The 27313-nt window shown below is 32.9% G+C and overlaps 1 protein-coding gene across 4 annotated transcripts in view; it reads left to right on the top strand.

The window, feature by feature from the left end:
• Positions 1-27096, top strand: part of LOC117122622 (SHC-transforming protein 1-like) — a 40391-nt gene extending 13295 nt beyond the window's left edge. For 2 of the 4 annotated variants that reach the window (XM_033268279.1, XM_033268278.1), the window contains exons 2-14: positions 6691-6877; positions 9494-9564; positions 11824-11881; positions 12394-12513; positions 15573-15626; positions 17238-17289; positions 18196-18322; positions 19079-19205; positions 19791-20034; positions 20710-21204; positions 23305-23565; positions 24595-24830; positions 25051-27096. In XM_033268279.1, the coding sequence (XP_033124170.1) occupies positions 6719-6877; positions 9494-9564; positions 11824-11881; positions 12394-12513; positions 15573-15626; positions 17238-17289; positions 18196-18322; positions 19079-19205; positions 19791-20034; positions 20710-21204; positions 23305-23565; positions 24595-24830; positions 25051-25191 (2145 nt within the window). In that variant the 5' untranslated portion in view covers positions 6691-6718 and the 3' untranslated portion in view covers positions 25192-27096. Of the gene's footprint in view, positions 1-6690; positions 6878-9493; positions 9565-11823; positions 11882-12393; positions 12514-15572; positions 15627-17237; positions 17290-18195; positions 18323-19078; positions 19206-19790; positions 20035-20709; positions 21205-23304; positions 23566-24594; positions 24831-25050 lie in introns of those variants that run through there. The other 2 variants (XM_033268280.1, XM_033268281.1) reach the window with 2 other exon arrangements.
• The last annotated feature ends 217 nt before the right edge of the window (positions 27097-27313 follow it).

The following is a 27313-nucleotide window of genomic DNA, read 5'->3' as shown; positions in this document are numbered from 1 at the left end:
ATGGTCTGCAGTCAGTTGGTTGTTACCATGCGCCAGTGATGTTGGAGTCGCAGTACAGCAAGATGAAAGTATTATATAGGCCTAATGCATGAATAAAGTTCGGGGTTTGTCGGGCATTGAAATGATTATTGTACATTTTAAGTGCTCCCTAAATGCATAAGTGTAAGCTAAGTTACGGTGATTAATTTAATTAGCAAAAATATGGAGACTTATTTCGAAGTTCCCTCTTTGCAAGAGGGGATGCAAATGCTTTGTGAAAATGAGTACGCCGCGGTACTCATTTTCACAATGAAACACACACAACTGGTTAGCTAACAATATGCCAATGTAATTACACCTGGGAAGGAAGGTGCAATCACGTTCTGTTGCCTAGCAAACGTCTGTACTGTATGGGGGGAAGGGGGCTACTGATGTACTGTACTGCGTAGGGGGACGATGAGGCATAACAATAAGACAAGGCCTAGGCCCAGGCCTAACTAGGCAGTGCATTTATATGTGATAGAAAGTACACTTTCGAAAGAAATAAATTAAAATAAGAAAAAAAAAAGCAAATAACTAAGAGTAATTCAGTTGCAGAGGTACCTTGTTTACCTCCGGGAAAGTTTGCCTTACCAGGGAAAGGTGACGTAATCCAGCTTATGACGTATGCATAAATTGTGAGTGTGACGTCACCAAAAAATGAATATTTTTTATTATAACCAAAATATTAATAACTACAAGGTTTCTGGGCGTAAATTTCCTTAATGCAAATTAAGGGTTGCACAATCTCCTTGCCATACAAATTACAGCTCCCACTGACGTCTCAGTCGAGAAATACGGGTAGCTGTTTTTCTCGAAAATCTGACTACGAAAACCATATCGAAATTTCACGTTCCACTTTTGACCCTGAGTTGTGCTTCGCTCTCGCCGCTGAGGGCGGCGTTCCGCGAACCCTGCGTCTAGGAATTCAAAATAGAGGGGCCCAGAGAGGTACTTTCACATGGAGGATCTACTGTATACCACCTCAGCCCCACTACTGTATGGTTGGAAATTTTTTGATTTAATGGCACCTCTACTGTAGATGGCCAAAAATTGCACTATCAGAATTTTTTTTTTATATCCACATTAAAAAAAAAAAATTTCAAACAATTTCGGGGATGGGGGAACGGTGGGGGGAGGTGGAGGCAGGCTGGCTGGACCACCATTGAATCCGCCACTGAATACAGCTCAACATTGTCACTAAGTTTGTTTTAGTATTTAATGTGCTGCTAGGTTTAAATTTTACTACACACAATTTTTTAATAATAAATGAGGTTAGGTGCTATCAACATAGCGTCATCATCATCATCATCCTCTCTTTAATTTGTAATGATTTTCTATAATGACTGTACTGTGATATGTTTGTTTAACATCAGATCATTAAAAATTTATAATTCAACCTTTTAATTTCTGCTTCCTCATGATACAGTAAGTAATACATCCAGGAAGATTGAACGACAAATTATTTACAGATTAAAAGTCCCATTTGTTTTATACATTATGTCAATTACTGACACAGATTATACTGCAAAATGTCTCCTCTACTACTAAAATGAATTCTCTGTCAAAAATTACCATAGTAATCGCAGATGAACAATGATATCAGCGGTATCTTAGCAACCATCTGCTTACAACTACCTGTGAACCCTGCTTCATCATAACTCAAAATGAGCATTGAAATTTTTCAAGGACACAAAATTGGAACCCATCGGGAGATTTAAAACGCCTAATAAAATCTCCTCTTTTGCTGCACCAGCATTTAAAATATTATTTAGGTAGGCCTATACAGTGTGTCATAATATTTTGGAACTTCTTAGCTGTTGTGATATATGTCTCCCAACCAACCTGATAACAGACATTATCCATTTTTAGGCCATAGCATCCTGCAGGGATGGGAATTTACTGGCAGCGGGAAGCATGTCATCCCAGTCAAGTGCCTGGATTCTGCAAACCTGAAATCTCTGATTTTTCTAGTCTCTTGCTCTAACAAGTGACATTATGTTGTTTTTAAAGATTTAGAATTTCAGTTTTAGTTAAATTAATAATAGTTATTGTTATTATTTTTATTATTCCTTTAGTTAAAAATGAACTATATTGCTAATTTGCATTATTATTATTATTTTGATTGTTAGTATTTTTACTTTATTTTTTTTTTTTTTGTATTTTTCACTTAATTATGGAGCCATAATTTTATATTATTGCTGCCATTGTCATCATTTCGACAACCACTTCAAATTGGTTGCTTAATTTTCTTGTACTACCTGGATTATTTGTAGGTTGGTGACATCACTTCTTTATCATGAAAATACCATGCTTTAGAATGCAGGCAATATTTCTGTAGTTATTACAGCCATTTTCAGACACAGGTTCTGGTAGTATTGCGGTAATAATACCTTTACACTTATCGACATAAAACCATACATACCAACTAAATATTGCCGTAATATAACGCCTTTCTGTATGAATGGATCGCACACGCTGACAGAGCCATTGGTAATGTTAATTGTGTAAACAAAATGCAAGTTTTCCTATATAGCATTTATGATATAACCAGCCTACTGCACCTCACTGTACACTGCTTTATCAATATATGTCCGAGGATATCAGTTTGCTGTGTCTCGATGTAGGCATAGTCTCCACCCCTACCCCCAATAATACCACGTACCGGTAAATGAGTTTTTATTATAAGGATAATAGGGCCAATTTTATTATTTTGTGGTTTATTATTACTTCTAATATAATTTTAATAATTGTCCTGAACAGTTTTGTTGCTCCTGTAGAAAACTAAGTGTGGGTGGGTAAATAACATGTGTTAACTCTAAAATAATAAGATTGGATTTTAAGGATGGAAAAGTGGGTTAATAGGGTGGGTGGAAGGCCATGAAATTAGCTTTAGACTAGGTGGAAAACTTTAAGGCTGCCCACCATAACTACATGCCTGCCTGAACATTGGCAAATTTCTTATACCTGCCAACACTTCTCCATGACTATACTAACAATTCTGTTCTACCTTATCTCAACATTTGTCTAATTCGTTACCTTTATTTAGACTAAATAAAGTAATATTGCGGGTATGTGACCTGCTTTTGTTTCAGACGCATGCCGGAACGCACAGTAACAGCCGTAATGCAGTAGTGTTACTACTGTAGGTCTGAGATAGAACGCCACGTAACACCAATATTGCGGCTGTGGTTAGCCCTGACTTATTCGTACAGAAGGCAATGCCAGGAAGATTCCCGTAATATTGTGGTAACGTAGCTCTGTATGAAGGTGGCTTAAGAGTTAGATTGGCAAGAACATTTTTAGCATTCAAATGTTGTTTTATTAAAGTATTCAAATTATTAAAGTAAATTTTAAGTTAACACATTCCAAAGAGAGATATCGCAAAAGTTAGAAATAAGGGATATGATCTGTTTTAGTTTTTTAACTGTACACACAGGATGGAACAAACTGTACGGTACAAACTGTACGGTATAGTAAATTGTATTCAGTTACATGAAGTAACAATAACATAAATAAATATCACCGTAATTACCAATTTGTTTTTCTGAGAAGATTGAAACAGATTTTAGCTAAATAGGAAGTGAATGTCACAATGGTTATTACAGCTTGCATACTACATAGTATCCTTGTGTGTCTGTATCTTGTTTCTGGTTCCTGTTGTTATGACGGCTAAAAATTTGTCTAGACCAACAAACTGGTATGCTATTTATTTCATAAGTCTGAACATTCTTCCTCTTATTAGTCATTTGCATAATCATCGTTTTGCTGCAAAATTTTTAAAATTTCAATAAATCTGGACCTGCCCCTGGTCTGGTATTGAATGTGACCCATCAATAGTTTGATGTTTGTCCAAGCTGTATAATGTTTCTTATTTTGTTGCATGTTTCTAAGAGGTTAACATGTTAAAATCCTGTCTTGGAGAGCTTTAACAAAAGATGCTCATTTCTATACCATTAATAATTCATAGTTTATAGCAATAGTGTCTGCATTAATAAGTGATTAGAGGTTGATATTGAACAGCAGTGCATATAGTACTGTACTGTATGTTCAAAACTACTGAATGGTAACTGGTTTCCTTCAACTTTCCTAGATTTGAAGTACCCCCTCATTTTACGAATGACTTAGATTAGGAAGAGATAAGTTAAGTATGTTAAGTGTGTGGTGTTAAGACCGCCCCCTTAAATCAAAAATCCCAAGGAAGTCTAAATGAAAGCAGAGGTTTCATGTGCTGTAAGAGGATACGACGATGTTATCTGTAAATTGGAAATGATGTTGTATCTAACGGAACTTCACAAGACTGTTAGTTTTATTCTTCAAAAAGAAAATTGAGTGCATTTTTTTTAGTAATGAATGTAGGAAGTGTTGTATACTTTCTTTTACATACTTTTGGTATATCTTGTAAAATAAAAACAAAAAAAAAACAAAAAAAATAAACATATTGTAAGATTTTTTTTATATAATTATTTTTACTGTGGAAATTTATTTTATTTATAATATAATTTTAACAAGTTCTCCTTAATTAAATTTAGATTTTTTTCCTTTACTTTACTGGGCTCAGTCTATCTACTGTACACTTCTCCCACAAGGCCCAGTTATAGACTAAGTCTCATTACTAGGAGTGGATTTGTTGTAGTTAGTTAGCCTGCTGTCACATGATTTGAACCCAGGGCACTGCAATTGGAAGGCAAGCATCTTAACCACTAAGCTACTCAACTCCACTCAAATATGTACTGTAACATACCCAACCATTTAGGCTACATTCTATCACAATTGGTATTTCATTTATATTTTCAGTATTTTCTCAACCTGGTCAGTTTAGTTAATTTTTCAATTATTTTTTGTATAAAAAATTGAGCAATAGTTTTATTTTGGTACATGTTATCATTATAGTCATAATTTATCATAATTTTGATTTATGAGGCAGGGATGATTTTTGCTTTCTACACCACTATATTGATCATAACTGTTTGATGCGTACATCATTGTTAATGCATTACAAACTGTTAACTGATCAATTAATAAATCCGTGGATTGTACTTGCATTTACTGTACATTTGTGATAATGCACCCTCTCTATGCTAACTTACATTATGAACATCGTCATAGTTGTACGCTGACACCTGTTAGTCAATAGACTGGGTTAGATCAACTGATTCTGATTGGCTGCTTTCCAAGTCCGCTTGCAATCTTTTTATGGTGATTGGTTATTTTGTAAGCTCATGCAACAGTTTTTATATGGTGTGTATATACGTGTGCAATGGGAAACTGTGGCTTAGGAATAAAACCAACTTCTTGATTTTAAATTTATTCATATTCAAATGTTTCTATTGCAGAGGTTTTTTTTTTGTATCATTGTTCGTGCATGGATTTTTATGCCAGAGGGTTGCAGGTTCGGCCAAGACAGCAGAGTAGACGTTTGTGTAACTTTTGTAGGAATAGACGTCAAAGGAGTTATCACTTTAAATTGGATGGATTTTTGCTAAATTTTTTTACATCTGTAAGGAAGCAGGTTCAATTTAGAGATTTTATCCAGACATTTATTAAAAGATCATCAAGATCTGCTTCAAATTTCCTACAAATGTGATTGTGTCAAATTTTATTTTTGTTCCAACTATCCAAATGTTTGCATCTCTATGTCAGTCAGTTGACTGTGTGCAAGTTCATTTAATTGCTGGGTATTTGTTTGCCTCAAAGTGTTGATGAAGTTTAACAGATACTTGGATTAAAAACTGATATGCATATACTGTTACCAGATATGTATGAATAAACTCTAGACTTACTGCAGAGTTCTGCCATTAGTCGTCATTCCTAAAATGGTCAAATAATTAAGGAAATTCAAGTTCACCAATCATTGTGGGTTATTAAAATATGGATATTTGAACTTTTCACTTCCAAAATTCAACCACTAAATTTGGCTAGTGATGATGATTGCAAATCCGTGGGCTAATAGCTTGTCCTTGCCATTTTTCTTTAGCGGAGAGTATTCTCTTTTATTCTGATTATTCATTCCATGAGAATTGGTTTGTGAATTACGATTTAACGAAAGGGAAGGAAGTCCCCAGTTTTATTTATAAGAAGGATAGTGAGTTTGAAAAACGATATAACTTTACCCTGTGATTGGCAAGCCAACTGATTCTCGATGGAATGATTATTGTAACATCGTTGGTCACGGTTTGGAAAATCTTGCGTGGTTGTTTTCTAAAAGGATAGTGTAATTAAAGCGTAATTCCTAGCAGGAGGATAGTGAACTTGTTTTTGTTGATAGCGTTATAAATTGAGGATAACATCATCTTTCTCAGCCAGTGTTAAGGGACTGAAGCTTTGCAAGAAACCAACTGTAAAACTGCAAAGAAACCATCATTACCCACTGTTTTATGAGCCATGACAGATGGAATTTTTTTTTTTATAGAAATACATAATTAAGATGGAGACAGAGTACCCACAATAGCTGTAAATGGATATTTATATTTATGGTTATTCTGATTCCTAATTATTGCTAATATGCATTAAAAAAACATTTTGATTTGCATCAGGAAGTTTCGCATACTATTGTCCAGACTGCATAATAATTTTGGATTCAACAGATTTTTAGACTGAAGATACCGAAAAATAAAAATTCATTCAGTGAAAGTTTATCAAAATGACCTGCGAACCTATACTCTGTTCTAGGGTTTTTCAGAGACAGTCAAGACTGAAAATGGCAGGCTTCTTAAAAAATAACAAAGGACCGGGAAAAATTGGTCGGAAAAACGATGATCTGTGGACGAAGACTGGTACCTTCATCAATAAACCAAATAGAGGGTGGATTCATCCGGACGAGAGACTTAAAGTTGGAGGCATATGCTATGGAGTCAGAGTAAGTAATAAATTCCAAAAATCATTTTTTCTTGCCACTAACTTAATATCAACTTGAAATCTAATTTATTTAAAAAAATAAAACCACAAAACAATTTCGTATAATATTTTAATTTTAAATTTATTTTAAGTTGAACCTATTAAATATACCAAATACCAACTTAATCAACATAACAATTGATTCATTAGTCAATATAGTTCTAGCCACTAATCGGTCAAACAATCAATCATTCATTCAATCATTCACTCAGTTAATCGATCAATCAACACGATTGATACATCTTTAAATCAATACACTAGTTACTGTAATCAATCAATCTATTAGTAAACTAGTCAGTCAAATAATATCATTAATCAGTCAGTCAATCAGTCAAATATTTGAAACATCAGTCAAAAAACTCAACAACTCAATTTATAATATAGTACCAGCGATTAATTGGAGCTTAATTGGATTTTAAATTATTTAAAGACCTTTTTGCATTTTATAAAAGCTAAATTGGATTTTAATTTCTTAAACAATTGTTATGTTAGACATTCTACATCTTTGATAGTTTATTATTAATTATTCCAATAATATGTATAAAATGTATTAATTTTGGTACTGTAGATCATCATATACATCATATAAAATATTATCCAGAATTTTTTATTTTTTTTAAATGTTCAATCCTCTAAGAACAGAAATAGAAACCTCCACTACATGTTGGAGAAATATAACAAACAGAATCAATAAAGAAAACAGAATAGATTCGGTAAAAGGCAAAAAGAGACATCAATCTACAGTAATAATTGTGATGTGGTGTGGTATTAATTTATTGCAGCAGGTTTTGCATCCTGCGGGTGTTGGTAGACCCTTATTTATCGTCTGGAATTTGCTTGTGAGAGTAAATCCTGTGAGGTGCTTGATGGGATATTGCATTATATGCAAAGATTTGTCTTGCTTGGACCATGGTTTTACCTTTTCAGATTGATTGTAAACATACAGTACTCTATTTCAGGCAGTAGATATACTCTCTCACTGGGAGCCTATTTTAAAATATTGTCTTTAATCAGCAGAAATCCTCTGCTTATTCTTCCCCTGATTTTCCCTTCCACAATATAAAAAAAAAAACAATTTACATCCCTTTAATATTTTTCACTGCAAATTTAATTTTAGGTTTGGAAGTTGATATCTGTTTCATTCAATTTCAATCAAAATATAGGCCTACAGTATCTATTTCTTCTCTGTAGGACCTAGAATAAAAAGTCACATATAGTAAATCACAATGTGGAAAGAAAATTGAATCAGGAAACAACGTTACAAGTTATATGATTATGAGTACACTTGATGCATTTCCCGACTTTAGTGCTCTCTATAATCATGACCGCAGACACCATCAAACCATTTACCATTATAGCATGTAAAATAATAAGTAAAAATTATTTAAAAATTCATGAATTGATATTAACATTTGTGACATTCAATTTCAAATCTGGTAATGGTATAAAACCAAAATTTGTATTAAAACAAGTATTATCTGATGTGACCATGTTAGAACTGATAATCATAATTTTCTTGAAATAGATTTACACAACAAATTCTATTGTAACACTTCAGTGGGTAAATTCTGAAGTTTTTGTGTGTTACTGAAGGTGAAAGATTTCTTCACAAATACTGGGTCATTGATTTAGAGGTCAGATCCCACTTTGAAAGACATTATCTATTTTAGAGTCAGATATGAAGATAGTCTGAAGAAAAACATCAATTTTAAATTCAACAGAATAATTCAAATCGACTGAAAGGATCATCAAGGGACTTTGCGAGGCATGTAGTTTGATCACTGAGTGAGAACAGCCTGTTCAATGCACGTTTACGATCACAGAGCTAGTGTATAGCCCAAGGCATGTTATGTGATCGTAGAATAAGTACAACAAAATTTAGAGGCATGCAAATAATAATGATAATTCTAATAATAATAATAATAATAATGACAATATTTATGTTCATTTCATCATTCATTCTTTATTCTTATTAGAAGTTCCTCCCCCACCCAGGTTTTCGGATTCCTGATTTTACCATTAGCAACACACTGAAACCGAATATTCGAATCGCAAGGCCTATTATGAGCCCATCAAAAAATCGAAGCAGTCTGTAAGAATAGGGACGTTGGCAACACATTGAAATGCAGTCCAAATTTCAGTTCATGTCACAATGTGAATGCAGCTTCAACCATTAATATCTACCCCACCAAGCAGTCCCCTTTAATTCAGATCTTTGTAAAAATTGTTGAATTCATGTTGGCAAATCTCTGGAACCACCGCTGGTTGGTTATTAAGCTGTTATTACTGTTGTTACCAGTTCCATAATGTCCAACCACAAAATATGTACAACATGCAGCTTTTTTCCCCCCTCCCCGGGGAGTAATATTGGGGTGCAATCTTTTGGGTATAGACTAGTATTTATAATAGCTCCTGCGCTCATATACCATTATAGTGAAATAACACAATTTAAGGTGAACCGATAAATATCTGTTTAATACAGTAACCAAATAATGAAATGTTCTGCAAGGTAATTCAGTTTATCTAATTAATTCAATCAATTATTAATTCAATCAATAACTTGTGTTTTTCTTTGCAGTATGTTGGATGTCTAGAGGTTAAACAGTCAATGCGAACTTTACCCTTTGACATGAGAGGCCAAGTAACAAAGTAAGTCATTTTTAAGGTCCATAATAAATTATACAGCTATAAAATATGTTTATAATAGGAAGTGGCTATGCCTAGTACATACGGTATATCATTATTGTTATGTTATGAATCATGCTGTTGTTTATATCAGGGTATCACAAAACTGAATTTAGAATATTAAATGTTAAATAGTATAGTGATTCACTTCCCCAGGCATCTCAATTTGGCTTTATATTATCATTTCTAGCAGATATAGGGATGGATTTTGAAGAGTACCTACCCACAGAGAATTATCGTAGATATAAGCAACACTACAAGGTTGTCACCTTGTTAAACTATTTTTGTCTACTGTGCTTGGTTGTCAACAATTTGACCAATCACAACCCCTGTTATAAATGTTATGGGAAGTGATACAACATAGTGTGATTGAGTGTATATATTTTTTTAAAGAGAAGACGCTGTAGGGACACTGCAGAGTAGTGAGTTTATGAAAACAAGGCTTTAAGCTTAAAAAAAACCGATTGTGCTACATATTGCTACTACCGTGCTACTACAATAAAGTAGCACCTAGACCCATGGGTGTCTCTGTATGATACACATTTATGGTGAGCTAAGTTATCCGACAGGGGGTTTGGCAATTTCCTTTGGTGGCCAGTGGGGTCCAGGGACACAGATCAAGTGGGATCAGGAATAAGCTGGCGTTTAGAAATACTGAGAACATTTTTATCATTTGAAGCTGTTCAACAGTAGGCCTACAACAAATTAGAATTTATCATGCCCAAAAGGAAATAGTATTTTTAAAAATTTCTTTTGGTTCCGATTTAAGCTGTCCCTGCATCACCGCTGACACCCCCATTGCGTAGAACATGTGCTTTAAATTCAGTTGATAATGTGTTTAATTTAAATAATTCATATAACTATTGGAATGGTTATATAAATCAGTGGTGGATCCAGGAGTGGGGCCTAGTGAGCTACTTTGGCACAGACGGAGGGTCTATACACCTCAAAATTTATGATAATATTTTTGCACTTCTAGATGACCGGAAACAGTACTCTTAGATTTAAATTGAGTATCATTTTTTTTTCTCAATTTTTAAAAAATAATTCGGAAATATTTAAGGGGCCCAGGCCGACTGGGCTCCCTTGGAATCTGCCATTGTAAATTATTTATATTGAATTATTTATATAAATATTGGTATGGTTTTTCCATAATAATTTGGTAATAATGTAGGATATTATATTCAGAGTGCAGTAAATTTAGCAGGTGCCTCCATAAATGGTGTTTGCTCAGAGTACAGATAGCAAAGAATGTTTAGTGCAATACATCCATATGTTTAGTATTGTATCAATGTTAAATCATGCAGTACTTCCCTATACTGCTTTGTACAATTGCTTTGTATAATAGAGAGTAATAGCATTTGCCTAATAAGCTTCATAATCCGCACAACGCTTTATCATAATGATGCAGGACCCTCCAGGGGCGTTGAAAACCTCTAATAATATCAACGTGTCCTTGATTGAAGAAAATGTACATTGTTTGCATTATCGTGATTTTAACTTGAAACCAAGAATAAAGTTTGCGTTTGTCTTATATTATTTAAACATCCATTTATTGAAAATTACAATATAATTTGTACAGACAAGTTTACAAGGCCAGTATTTCTCTTAGTAGCAATGGAATAGTGAAATATATATTGGGTTATTATTTGAACAAATTTGTTGCAGTTAGGAACTTGCTCCTCAGAGGCCCCTCTGCCCTGTTTATTATTTGCATACAAATAATAATGTATAAATGTATTGAAGGCTTAATGTTGTTTGCAATAAATGTATAGTACCACCAACACAAAGGTCAGGGGAAGCTGTAGTGTATTTATGATTGCCCTTAATGTTGGTGATGTATTTTCATATGGTGACTTTCGTGGTGTGGATACTGTAATACTATACTGTAGTGTAATCTTACTGATTAACTATTTAAAGTATTAGTCATGTAAATTAGCAATTAGCTAGCTATTTTTTATTATTTTATGATTGTATTTTTTATTTTATTTAGGTATTTTGCTGACAGTAAACCCTGTCTTTTAATTTGTGCCATAATACAGTATGTAAATAACTACTAAAATAAAAATATCCTGCAATGCTCAATGTATGTCAGAGTGTAGATTTAATGATATTTTAACAATAAAGGAATCTTGTAACTTGTATCTTATTTAGGTTTTCCCAGATTTTGCCACAGCCAATTCAGTTTTATTGATTCATGTACGTCTGTTTTTTTTTCTTCAGAGAGGCTATTTTTAGAGTTTGTGACGCAGCAGGATTCAGATATAATCGGAAAAAGAAGGTAAATTTGGTGAACTACTTTACTTGCAAACATTAATATCTTTAATTGTTGTAGTTATTGTCATTCTTTTTTTTTTTTATCTTGTCATCATTGCATTCATCATCAGTGTCACTATTTTCTTCTTAGTCATCACCATCATTCTGATTATAATCATTGCCATTGTTATCATGATCATCATCATTTTTGTTATTCTTGTCATTGTCTTCATTATCAATCATAATTTTCATTTTTAATCATCAGTATAATTATAAGCAGTTGCATTGTTATAATCATAATTGTCATTTTAATCATCAGTATAATTATAAGCAGTTGCATTGTTACAATCATCATTGTCATTTTTGCTGTAATCATCACCATTCTTAGTCGTACAGTAGTCTTTGGCATCGTCATCATTGTCAACAGCTTGAAAGAACCAACACAATGAACATTGTTAAAGTATATGGTAAATTGGATGTTTGATTAATTTGGTGTTTGATTAATTGGTGTTTGGTGTGATTTCTTTTTTTTTTTAGGCTGGCAAGCAGGTGAACAAAGTTCTTGGGGAATTACCCAACATTCAGTTTGGCGGTGCTAATGTGAACCTGACAATATCAACAGTGAGCATCAACCTGATGATAATGGAAACGGGCAAGGTGAGAATTTGAAACATGTTATTATCATCATCATAACCGTAATGAATTGTAATCTTCTTCAACATCCATCATCAACATGATTGTCATCATGGTATTATACCACATATACTTATACTCGCGTATAAGGTGATTTGTGTATAACACGACCCCCAAGTTTGAGAACATTTTTTATGATTTTTGTATGTCGTGCATATAAGATGACCCCCACCCCTGTTTTACTTTCGAAATGCTTAATTTATGCTGCACTTTATGGTCTTGATACCTGCATCTTGCTGGCTAAAAACGGAGCCAAGTGTAAGGCTAATCTTCCAAATAATACTGTTTTATGGGTTTTTTTAAATGTCCATTAGTGTTTTATTTCCCTGCATTTAAAATTGTGTTCATTCAACCCAACATTTAGTAACTTCATTTGAATAGTAAATTTGCATGTTACAGACGATCCACACATAAGATTAACATGATGTAAACATTTTAAAAAATTGTGTTGAACTTATAAAACGGCCCCCTGTTTTTCAATTGTCATTTGCTATTTTAAGCCTTGTCTTACATGCGAGAATATACGGTACAACGACATCATCATCAAGGACCAGCTGTCTTTGGACACTTGAGGTCATTTGACTAAAAATATTTGGCGATTCAATCAAATTTATTATAGTTCCCAGGGTTTTTGGTTGAAAAGCACAATTTTTAGCACCCTAAATTATAAATCTACCCCCTTCCTCCACCATGGTCTTTATTCCTAGACCTCAAATTCCTGAGGCTCTAGGTAGCCCACTCTCAGATTTGTTGGACTTCTCCTATAAAATTTGTCTGGAGCCACTGATAATGTAGTATTATAATAATATTACCATTATTACAATGACCATTGCAATCAGGAATGACACCAGAAGAAGCTTTGTTATCAGGCCAAAAAAAAAATATTTTTGTTTGCCCTCCTCACCCGCCCCTAACTCACTGAAAAAAAAAATAGGGGCAAAAAAACAAAAAAAACTTTAAAAAAGTTTTTTTTTTAATTTTTAATTTTACAAATAAAAAAAAAATGTGAGTGAATTGATTTTATTTTTTGCCAGATGCCCTACAAATTAGTCTAAAGTTGTCTGATGTAAGATGTTGCCATTCTAGGCCTCTGTGAGTTATTTTTATTCCATCTGAAGAGTATCTTACAAAAAAAAACTTTTTCCACCTGCTCTTTTTTCATTTAAAAGAAAGAAGGGCAAACTATTTTTTTAGGCCTCATCATCATCATCATTAATATCATAATCGTCCTCATTACCACAATTTTCATCATTGTCATTATCATCATCATCATCTTCAAGATCTCTATTATTGCCCTGTTAACTCCAGCTCTTGGTTAAGTAGGTATTAAATCAGTGTATATAACACCTTAATTGAGACAAATCAGTATCTGGTGACTATCTTCAAAACATTTCATTTCATTTTGATTTTAGTTCATATAATATTTCATACATGCATTAATTATAAATTAAACTTAGATAAACATTTAGGAAGCCAGTAATTTCCTATGGAATATTAGACAATGGTATAATTGATAGATTTTATACAGTACCCAGCTATTCTGTACCCTTTTCTTTTCCACCTGGTACAAATATATACTGGGATTTTTTTATCCCATTGATGACCTATGACCCCAGTCTTAGTCGCCTTGTACAATCCAATTGTGGTGAAGCAGTGGTGAAACACTCAAAGCTGCTGAAGTTTCTATAAATAGCTGTGGTAGTTATGATGCAGGATTTCCTATGCATAAGTCAATGTAAAATTAGTGGAGCTTACCGTTGTAAACGAAAAATGGCAGCTCCACTCGGATGATCATAGACGATATCAAATATAATAGTGAAAAGTCCTGGATGATAGAAAAATGTAATTATAAACAATGGAAAAATTGGTGGAAATGTAGTTATTTCTTTAAGAAATAAATGCAATCTATTAATACATTAACATTAAAATTGAATTAAAAACACTATGAAAAAAATTACTTAAAAATGTAAAATTCTGAATCAATTATTTTGAGACGTAGTATCTGACAAAATCGGGAGAGTAAAAAAATAATTTTATTAAATTTGTTTGGTAATATAAAGAATTGTCTATTTTGTTTTCGATCATGTGAACCACTTGCGAACTGAAAGTGCTATCACTTTGAAGACAAAATAAATAAATAAATCACTGTTTTGGAAATTATATAAAGCCAACTGTTATAATCCGTAATACGCAACTAAACAAAGATGTCTATAACACTCCGAGATTTTCTTTTATAAACTTATGTTTTTCCAGAACACTGTTTTCTTCTGTAGTGTCATGTGAGCCTTACACCATGTTAACTATGTGCTTGGAAGTAGCGTTTCTATCTGATATGTTTCAAATTAATGCAATTGATGATTAGGCCTATTATATTATAAGACACCATGTTTTTAAAATTATTTTTTGATGGGCAGAGATGAACAAATAGGCAGCATTTTATTGACTACTTGTAACAAATATTTATTGTACTACAAGATTTTGTATGAACTGTGAACTTCAACATGCGATCATGCACAAGATAAAGTAAATTTCTTACAAACAAAAATATTGGGTTTATAAGCATAAAATATGCAAACATTATTATAATATACACACAATGTTTGAGTTTTGTTTTGTGTAATTGATATTTCCTTCCAAGCGATTTAAAGGATTTATAAGTGTTGATCTATAGTAAGCTCTAGGTCTGCATAATAAATTATGTATAAAATATAATTTAGTTTATGAAAAATGTTGGACCAATATTGCTGTCATGTGTAGTATGTATAATGATTGTTAATGCATACAGCCCCTGTTTGGACAGGCAAGTGTACCTGGTACAGGTTTAGAGGGTAGCTAACACCGAAGTGGCCCTTTAGCAAGAAGGAAGTTTACATACAGTATGAGCTACAACATGATACTACTACTTTTAGTCTTACTTATAAAGCACTCTATACTGTAAGTCTAACTACTGTACATTACCTTATTTATTTTTACTGTACATCATAAATCTATACATTAATTATAAATTGTTGTTGTTCTTGCAGACAATTGCAAATCATCAAATGCAAGGAATTTCATTTGCATCAGGTGGCGATGTGGTAGGTTATTATTCCTAACAAGCTTGTTAGCAGGACCGACATGTTGTACATCAGTGGTGGGCATAAAAGTGGGTTGGAGGGCCAAAGTTAATTTTTTATTTAAACTGAGGGCTAGACCTAAACCCTGATGTTTTCAGATTTCCAGAATCCTTATGCACTGCTTTTATGCGGCTTTATTCGCAGATTTATTACTTATTACCGGATCATCGGTGTTGGGCTGTACAAAACAAGGGGTTTTTTAGCCAAAGATGGTTGTTGGGCTGAAACTTGGAGGATTTTATTTTTGTGGCCTGAGGGTAGCACTTTGCTTACCTGTGCTGTAAATAGACCTATACCCAAATTTAGGGCAAAATTATTGTGCTGGTGTATAAGCTAACCCATATTTTTTATTTTCCAAAATAAAAAAATTTACTTAACTTTTAAGTGAATTTGAAGATTGTTTAAAAGAATTTGGTGGGTACACATTTTTCCCTCGCTACATATCCTAGTATCAATGGTAGTCTTGTATGTGTATCTCAAAGTAACTATATGCCCACTTTAACTTAATATTATCAGAATATAGGCTAAATTATACATTATCGATGAATCTTAATACCGGAGACTACAATTAATTATATCAACATTAGGAAATCTTTGAGCTAAATTAATACCATTAATGGAAGATGCTATTTGAGGGACGGTGAAAGATTTTATGGATTACTAACTCCATATAAATTTCTTGATTGATAGTTTGACTGAAGCCACATTATAGTACCATTTTTACTGTATGTTAATGATTCAATGTTCATGACAACTGTCTGCTGGGCATCCTTACACTGTGTTATAATTAAACTGTCTAGTCAAAATCTGGAACCCAATGATACTGTATGTGCGTGGGAATCCTTATTTATCTGTGTTTCCTCTGTATTTATATTCATTGCATTTGCTGATTACAGGAATATGACATAGGCCTACATTAAATACATGTTTACGCCTATAGTGGTGTGAGGGTTTAAACCCAATGAGACTAATACTCTGAGGGTCATGCCTTTGAGTTTACCACTCCACTCCTCTCCAGCATCCTTGTGTTTGTCAATTTATTATGTTTTATCATTAATTTTACAACACTGAGTAGACATAAAAGTGTTAAAACAGCAATACAACATATTATATGTGAAGTTGTTTATAAAAAAAACATTACAAACATTACTTGTGAGATTTTTATTTTGGGTATATTGTTTATTTATTTATTAAAAATTCGTCACGATATATATCGTCACGATATACATAAATGCATATTGACCTGGGGCGTGAATAGAGATGACATAGGCTAAAGCCAAACACAACAAGTGGTCATCTCTAAACCCCTGGCCAACAACAATAAGATAAAATATATAAAAAACATAAAAATATACAAAAAATATGGTATAATATTTAAACATTCAGAGCATCAAAATAATTAAAAAGCAAATTTTTGAAAGAAATACAGTCAACTGATGTCACAACCTACCAGAAATTGTTCACAACCCAACTGCTGATTTAAAAGTATGTCATTAATTAAACAATTCATTTTAATTTAATATTCTTCTTTTCATTTGTTTTCTTATAATGTTTTTTTTTTTTCTTTTATAGGAAACTCCTGATTATGTTGCATACATTGCAAAGGATCCAGTAAATGCACGAGGTAAGGAATTTATTTTTACCGCAGAATAATTGTGGGATAATTTTTAAACAAAGGGCTCCTTTTGCTGTGTTTTTTTTTGTATGTCAAATTTCTTGGAAGCTTAGCAGTATAATTCTTTGTAATAAGTTATTAAAATATATTGCTTTCCTGCTTAATCTCACCAGCTGCAATATATATTACTGCAGACAGACACCTGAGTTGGCAAACTTTGAACTTTTCTCATTAAAGGTTTTGTATTAAATATCAAAGCTTTTCAATATATCCCTTACATTATTTGTGCTACTCTTATAATAATACGTGCCCTTTCATTACTGTTTCCATGAACAAAAATTCCCTTTGATTGGTAAATAAATTTCTCAATCACACTTTTAAATATTTTCTTTTAATGTTATGTCTAAACTCATAAAAGTGTTTATGGCATAGATATTCTTATTTATAAAAGAGATGCTTATTATTATTAATAAATAATAATTTACATGGAACATTAAATTAGCTCACCTCCCCTCCCCTGGGAGTATTTCATAATGGTCGATAGTAAACACTAGGTTTTATCAGGTATCTACTGATGCTTCTGTGTTGACAGACACAACATAGATAAAGTGCCTTGCCCTAGGAAACAAACAGAATTTCACCATAATTCTCAACCCTTATCTTCAATTGAAAGTCCTAAGAATTTATTACCTCCAATATTATAAGAGTTGCCTTATCAAATATACTGATGTTTTATTCAAAGTCTGATATAAATCTCTGAAAAATACATAAGTATTAATTAATATTCATCATTGTGGATGTGCATGAGTCATTCTCATAAAAGTTTATTAAATCAATCTGTGAATAAATAAACATAAATGAATGTTAATTACCTTGATATGAATATTCATAAATATTTGTTATTGATCTCAACAGCTTGTCATGTGATTGAGTGCAGTGATGGCTTAGCACACGATGTAATTACTACAATTGGACAGGCATTTGAAATCAGGTTCAAAGAATATTTAAAGAACCCTCCACAAGCTGTTAATGTTCCTGACAGGTAAGATGCCATAACCAATTTAATTACTTGAATAAATTTCTCGCTTTGAAGAAACGTCTCACTGTGAATAAACACCACCTCTGAACATCATTTGGAATGAATGGTTCCCTAAAAAAAAAACAATGTGAGACGATTAATTTTTTCTCTGATAAATGCCCCCCCCCCCACAAGTCACTGTAAACAAATCTATTAGAAGCAACATCATTCTCAACACATTCTATTAATGTTCCACTTCAGTAGAATTACATTTTTTCTAACCAGGTTGGGATTAATAAGTCTTTATGATCACATTTTGACGGTAATTAATGTTGTACTTCCACGTTTACAGTGAGAATAAGAAGTAATAATAAAAAGTAATGCCTTCCTTAAATAAATGCCCCCTCAAAAACCCTTCTCAACAATAAATGCCCAGGTGCATTTAATTGAATAAATACATTATTTTTTTATTGTAATTTGATATAGCCCTTGTAGACAAATTCGCAAAAACTGAACAATAAATATTATTTTTTAATTCTGTAATTTTACTATCATCATTATCAATATCATTATGATTCTTATCAGTTAATTTTCATTATTTTTTGGTTGCAGCAGACACACACTGTATTTACCAAACTTCCAAACTAAATATATGATATTTTATATGATTTTTTATAATATACTTAATGTATATCATATTCTAATAATTTAATCATATTAAACATAATATTTTATGCATGAAAGAATTTATATTTCTAAATAAAAACCTTATATTTGTAGATTTGTTTCAGAGGAGAGTGCATGGGGTGAAGATCCAGAATATTATAATGACCTGTCTGATTTTGTACCAAAACCAGTACAAAAAGAGCCTTTACCTGAAATACCTGTGGCAAATGGTCTGGAATTGGTAAGACATAACAGTGGTTTCAAACCTTACACTATAACCTACCACTATATTCATCATTATCATCACCACCATTGTTTTTGTCTTCATTTTATTTTTGTTATTTATTTTTGGTGGCAGCAAACTTCTTACTTAATTCTTTTATGCTGGTGTGCACATAAGCAGTGTTGGTGCCAGCAGGGGTGGGGCAGGGAAAATATTCGCCCCCTTCCCCCTTCGGACAGACCTAGACCTCGTCGTCTGACGCCACAAGGAGATTGTCAGGTGAAAAGTATTAATTTGCCTATAAAAAACATAATTTAAATTACGAATCCCTAAAATTGTGGTCTAAAAGCATGATTTTGGGCCATACTAAGCCAAAAAACTCACACCATGAACCCTATTAGGAATTTATATTCCGGGACCCTAATCGAGGCTCTAGTCGGCCCCTTGGTTCGGAACTCGCTGTCGGTCAGACATATCAGACCCCTCATCCTCAAATTTCTAGAGCCACCACATTGCACCTAAGGCAACAAAAAATTTACTTCATTGTCCCCTGTCCTCTTAGCTACCCATGATACTCCATTGAAAAATTTTTACCATTTGCAGCAAACACACACCTATATTTACCAATCCTCAAAACCAAATGACAGGCCAATGAGTGATGGAAATGTTGAAGGAAACGACCTCTACGATAACCGCACAGATGTGATGAACCATAATACAACAGATCCCAAAATCTATGATAATAAAACATCGTATGAAAATAGTAAGCAGCCTGTGATTGGTCAACTGATTGACCTGGTTGAGGCAACCCCTGCACCAGTCTTTGACAACCCATTGAACCAGCAGTGTAAGTTGAAATTTCTACATGATTTAAAATCTTAAATAATCAATATAAAATGTTTTTTTTTGACATATTCCCATTGGCATTTTTATGGCAACTATTTCCAACATCATTCAGGGTGTAACATTAGGTCTTTTTCAAAATAATTATCTCATTATACTGTTTGCAAGTGCATTATTGGTGAAAGTGTATATTTTCTTCAATAAATATATGAAAAGGAATTTAGTATTTTGTGTTGCAAGCGAAACTGTAAATGTGTGCAGCTTTTGTTCAGACCTAAGTGTGATTAAAATCATAAGAACTGGTTTCAACTATATATCAAAGCTAAAAAGGTAGCAACTTCCTAGAATACATTAATAAACAATTTATAATTAAAAAATATCATTATGATATTTGACTATTTTTTTCTAAAAATCTGGTTGGCATTTCATTGTTGAAAAAAATTATGTACATCTATAACTTATTGATAAGGATGTACTGTAATTTTATGCAATGTTCGACGCAAAGGTATATTAATTATTATGACATTTTTATTTACATTGAATGTTTTAGTTTCATGTAATTTTCACTCTTTTACACCATTAGTTTTGATTATTCATGTTTGATTTTTCTTTCTAATTATCACATGCAAGCTTCCATCATCATTAACCTTTCACCTTTGTACCTTCCACCTTCTTTTAGCCAAAGAAGATAGCACAGATAAAAATCATACACCCGTTACAAATGGCAAGCCACACCCAATTTTAAACAATGATATTAAGCAGTCCGAGTTGAGTAAGCAACCAAGTACTAATATGCAAACTGACTTTAATAAAGTCCGGGCATCATTGAACAAGACACCAAGAACATCATTGATTAAAATCGAAAAAGACCCAGATCTAAGTCCCGCTGTTAAATTACAAGAGATTAAATGCAATTTAAAGCCCTCGATGTCAGAGAGGAGAACGTCTACAACTAGACCAAAGATCGAACGGAGGACGCCATCTCTGTATGATAATCCCCCAAAGGAAACTGAGAATGTAGTTCTGTCACCGAAGTCTCGTTTTGTCTTACCATGCTACGAAAATATAAAACATCCTGATCTGAAACAAATGGTGGAGGCAGGCTACGATAATTTTAGATCGGCCGGAAAGCTGAATAATCAACGATCAAGACGAAGCTCAAGCAAAACTCAAGGTTCACTTCCCGTTACTTTAGCATGAACGCCAGTTATCTGCCCTGCATGGGGTCAATGCATCAGCTAAAGCACGTCAAACGTCACATTCTCTGCATGAAGTGATTGCGACAGCTTCCACACAACAACCATCACATTTGGACTATTAAACTGATCACAAAAACTCTAAATAATCAGATACAACTACTGGACCTGCATCTTTGCTGTAATACTAACTTTATGTTCATGAATTTACTCGTGATCATTCACGCGAGATTCTAACTGCATGACAATGCCGGAGCATGTTGCACATATTATTATAATGGTCCAGAAGAGTACAACTCCAATTGTGAAAATAGCAGAGAATAGACATTAGTGCAAGTACCCCTTGTACTATGTTATTATCTTAGGTAGCATGTTGGATTTAAGTTTGTAAGTTAAGGAAATTACAAAATATTTAATTATCATTTTCACTATTATCATACACATCATTTTAGATGGCTAACTGACTATTGTGCCAATGCCTTTCAGTACATCTACTCTGTACATCCCTCTCAATTGTTGGGAGATTGTGGTGGTAACCTTGTGATACATTTCTAAAATGTAGTCTAGAGACCAGAAAAGGCTAGCTGAAAAGTATGAATAACGGGTGAAAAAAGATGAAAGATAATTATTATGAAAGTAGGAGTGTTATGTTAAGATAAGAACTAAAAGTTAGCAAAAATTTACCAGGTTTATTTAACATAGAAACCATGCCAGTACAAAAGATAAACCAATCACCGCAGATAAAATAGGAAACATACCTGTTTAAAAAGGTAACCAAACCATACAGTACCTGGTTTACATAGATAGAAACCATGTCAGTACAAAAGATAAACAAACCATACCGAGTTAGGTAAAATAGAAAACATATCTGTGAAAATGTAATTGAACCATGCTCGGTTTAGATAAGACAGAAACCAAAATTGAGAAAAGGTCAACAAATAGTGCATAGTTTAGATAGTACAGAAATTATACCTGAGAAAAGGTCAGCAAATAGTGCATAGTTTAAATAGTACAGAAATTATACCTGAGAAAAGGTCAGCAAATAGTGCATAGTTTAGATAGTACAGAAATTATACCTGAGATAAGGTCAACAAATAGTGCATAGTTTAGATAGTACAGAAATTATACCTGAGATAAGGTCAACAAATAGTGCATAGTTTATATAGTGGAGAAATCATACCTGAGATAAGGTCAACAAATAGTGCATAGTTCAGATACTGAAATACAGAAGTCATACCCGAGAAAAGGTCAAGAAATAGTGCATAGTTCAGATACTGAAATACAGAAGTCATACCTGTGAAAATGTCAACAAATAGTGCATAGTTTAGATAATATAGAAACAGTACCTGTGAAATGTTAACAAACCATATCGAGTTTAGATTAGTTACAAAGACATAACCAGTTTAAGTTGAAGATTCTACAATTACTAACCAACTACTTCCTACTGACAGATGAAGAACTTGATGCTACCATCTAAAAGCAGTGACACTTCAACATAGCCATGTGCACTACCATCCAGAACCAGTGACACTTCTAATATAACCTTGTGCACTACCACTTTAATGATTAGCTTGTACTAAATTTAGTACTTTTAGAGTACAATTTTTGCACACTAACTTGTTACCATCATAATCATTATCATGACCATCACTGTCCTCATGATATTATGATGGCAATCATCATTTATATTTATTAACAAAATGTCATTAGCATTAAAAATGTAGTATTTTGAAATATTTATTATTCATTTGCATTATAGATCCTTATTTTCACTATGAAGGCTTTTCGTACTGCCAATTATACACCTTGTTTTAATAACTTAAATTATATAGATTTATTTGTTTAATAATCTTCACTTCATAAAATATTTTGGTTATTCAACATGAGTTTTAAATGATTTGTATAGTATTCCGTTAGATACTATTTGTTACAATGTCTTAAGTTTAATTCAATATATTGTGACTTGATGCCAGTACGGTTGTACAAAGTCACTCGTCCTGTAGTATCTTTAACCCTTCACCAATTACAGGCTAATTTCAATTCTATTTATTTTGCATTTTGATTTTTTTTCTCTGCAGATGGAAGTGCTAGTTTTGAATCAAATTCAGTTAATGACTGGCAGAACCCAAATCCTACTCCACACAGTGACCACTATCATCACCCAACCTCGGTCCGTTCCAGCCTCTCCGGCAGTCCGATGTCCCACAGTTTTGATGACAGTGTATATACAGGAGTTCCAGACAGGCTACTTTCCTCTCCAGTTGCTATGGATACTGGGGTCACAGGTCAGAATGGCATGCTGGGTCAACCAAGCCCAGGAAATGATCCTTTTGATATGGGTAAGAGGCATTACATGACTGAGATCCATTAATTATTAACTAATTAATAATTATTAATTGATTATTATTGTGGTTTATTCATTACTGTGGTCTTTACCATTATGGTTTTTTATCTGCAGTTGTTTTAAAAATTTTAATCCGAAAAAAACTATATATATATTTTAAAGATTCAAAAATATAAATATGCATTGAAATTACTGATATTAATGGATCTTTGTCTCGTTGTTTGTCATCTTTGTCTTACCTGTGAATTGTGTTCTTTGTGCCATTTTCATAGCTTTGACTGGTAGTAGGCTGGTGGTTATTATGCAAGTATTAGAAGTAGAGTCTTTGCTCCAGGTTTTGCCACTTTTCCTTGAATGACTCGACTGCAATTTATAACAAATTCTTTCATCTAACAAAACAACTCATGAAATTATAAAAAGAACATCGAAGGGCAGATATGAAATATTTATTAAAAATTATGTTTTAAACATATTTATTAACATGATTTTTATGTTATAAATCTTCAATCAGAATTGTATTGTTTTGTTTTACTACAGTACTAATCCAAATCCTAATCCATTCCAGTTTAACAAAATCATAAAAGTATTAATGCATGAAGTTCTGAAACAATTATTCTTTGTTTATTTGCTAAAATTAACATTTGAATCCAAACCATTAATGCAACCCTCTAACATGCTTCTCACCATTTAGAGTTCTTATGTTTTTATCTTTTATTTACTCAACAATCTTGCATTTTTACAATCTTAGCATGTACAAATTGGTTGCATATTTGAAAGAAATAGAGTTTTAGATATCTGTTTTTTAGTTAAATTTGTACACAGTAGAAAAATACTGATTTTAAATGAATTCTTTTAAATTGTATGTTCTATGATGAAGCAGTATTTGAATGTAATTAGGATTGGTTAATTTTTGTAATTGATTTCTACTTTCCAAAATTTATATTAATTTTGATGATATATATTTTGATCAATTAAAAAAATTGTTGGGATTAATTTTTCATTATATTTCATTTCTCCCTAACAGAACCATTTAATCCGTCTCCAACTGGCACAGGAGATTTAGGAGTGAAACCATCTGTTCCACTCAAAGAAGAAATTTGGTTTCACGGTCCAATGACTCGGAAACAATCAGAAGCTAAGTTGGAGGCTGATGGAGATTTCTTAGTGCGCGAGAGTACGACAACACCTGGTCAGTATGTACTAAGTGGAATGCAGAGTGGCACTCCTAAACACCTGCTTCTAGTTGATCCCGAAGGAAAGGTTTGTGGATAAAATTATTTTAAAATATCTAATAAAAGGTAATTATGGAAAAGATTGATTAATTATTGCTGAAACTGCCAAAATTATTCAGAATTTTTCTAGCAGGTAGTCAACTTTTAATGTGTATTGTTTTTTGCATAGATTGCATTCTTATACACACAAAGACACATTAATTTTTTTTTAAATCTATTACGGTATTTGATAAATTCTCTATTCTTAGGTACGAACAAAGGACAAAGAATTTGATAGCGTAAGCCACCTGATTGACTATCACCGCAGCAACAAGCTCCCTATCATTTCAGCGGGAAGTGCAGTACACCTGAAGCAACCGGTCATCAGTGTGGAGGCAGGTGGAAGGTAACCAGGTGGGAGATAGTTGAAAGGCAGGTGGGAGATAACCAGCAGGAATGGGAACTAATCAACAGAGTGGCACAAAACTGAATATGCAAATTAGACAAGTGATTGATACATGTGCTTCCTGTAAAAACTTCATTGTATTAGAATAATAAGGTCCTGTATCTCCAACATGTCAAGAAATCTGCTATTAGGGTAATTTTGAGTTACTGTCACACGTCACTCAGTGGTGGTGGCAGTAGAAGGGGGTGGGGGGGCAGAGAGGGCGGGCAGAGAGGGCATTTCCCTTGTCGGACAGGCCTGGACCTCCATAGCCTACATGTGATATCAGTCATCTTGGGTATTGGTTACCTGGCATATAAACACTTGGTATACAACCACTTGTATTATTCACTCGGGATATTAGTGTCTAGTGATATTGCTTTCCTAGGATTTGAGCCACCTGGGATATTAGCCATCCACGATATACTGTAAACAACCTGTGATATCAGTTACTTGTGATATAGGTATTGATCATTAATTGCCTGGATACAAGTCACCTGGGATATAAGCCACCTCGGATATCATTCACCCAGGATATAAGCCACCTGGGAATTCAATCGCCTAGATTATTAGCCCCAAGAACATGTGCAACAACTCTTATGCCTTAATTCTTTTGGTTCCATCCTAAGCCATTGAATGCTTTGTTTATTATTCACATTAACATTTTGTCTTCTACTACAATGATGTATTCAAATCTATGACGTTACAAATGATGTTTTGAAGAGTAAATATCTCATGCATTTCTTCATGCAACTGTTCTTTCTGTGTCAGGCATTCATTCAATTTCAAGCAATTACACAAGAAAATGATGTAATAGTGTGAACATTTGAAATGCCTTGCTTTTTGTAACAAATGTAAATAGTAAAAAAAATGTAAGGTAGACTGGAGAGGCAGTGAACTCCTATTATCCTTTGGATAACTTCGAAAGGCACCACCGATGGGCAAAATGAACCTTGTTCTTTTCATTGAATTTCATTTTGGATCAACAGTTTGTTCGTTGGTGGTGCTGCACCGACTTGGAGCAAATTGAAACTGTTTGGATACAATTTTTATATTGATGTTTAAAAGATAAGAGGTTTGCGTTGGGCTTGATTGTTGTACTCATTTCATTTGGTCAATAAATATTATCAGAATTCTTGCGATATCTAAAAAGAAGATAAGCGTAAATTTTATATCCTTTATTTATTATTATCATTATTCATTCCATATTTTTTTTAATGTCTTAATCTAATTTCTTTCATCAATAATTAAATTAATTCATAGGGTAAATCATGATCAATTAAAGTGAATATACTGTATAAAATATGTTATTATTTTGAATTAAAGGTGCCTGTACTTATGCTATATCATAGTGATGTTTTTTTTAATTAAGGAGCCTATTTCATTATATTTTTTTCATTTTGGTAATACTATAAAAAATAAACTTAGACAAGGTACCACTTGAATTTTTTACAGTTTATCTATTTTAAATTAATTTAAATCATCATCTTTTTACATGATTATTCCATTATGTTCTCTTAAATGTAGTATGATTCGTTTTAAGAATGTGTATATTATTAACAGTCTTCATATTGTAAAGAATAAAATATATGAACATGTTAGCGAAAGAATTGATTCAATTGTTAGCAATGTGTATTTATATGAAAGCTACAGAAACTCTAGGAGGAAACTGTACATGTGTGTATCCATCAAGCACAAGGTAAAGTGAGGTCCTTTCCTGGCCACAAAGAAAAAGGTGTGGTATGAACATGCTGGCCAGTAAAGAGTAAATTGTACTGACCTGGAAGCATATGAAGCATTATGTAAGTGCGTACATGTACTATTGGTGGAACATAAAGGTGTGGTTTTATTCTGGCTACAGGAATTTTTGTGAAAAAAAACCCAAAAAAAACTTGTAAACACAATTACTTTAAAAAAAATTTTAGTTACATGAGGTAATAAGGAGACCTTCATGAACACACCAGCTTCTTTATACTGCCTATTTCTTTTTTCAATGTTTAAAACATTTTTAAAAACAAAATAATTAGTGTCTTCTTGTTTTGAAATCCACCATAGTGCAAGTATACACAGTGGCATATCTAGGAGTC

The sequence above is a fragment of the Anneissia japonica genome, unplaced genomic scaffold, assembly GCF_011630105.1.
Source record: "Anneissia japonica isolate Jap-2015-1 unplaced genomic scaffold, ASM1163010v1 scaffold287945_len1679841_cov205, whole genome shotgun sequence".
In the NCBI taxonomy this organism is placed as follows: Eukaryota; Metazoa; Echinodermata; class Crinoidea; order Comatulida; family Comatulidae; genus Anneissia; species Anneissia japonica.
The sequence above is the reverse complement of the archived record's forward strand: the minus strand, read 5'-3'. Positions and strand labels throughout refer to the sequence as shown.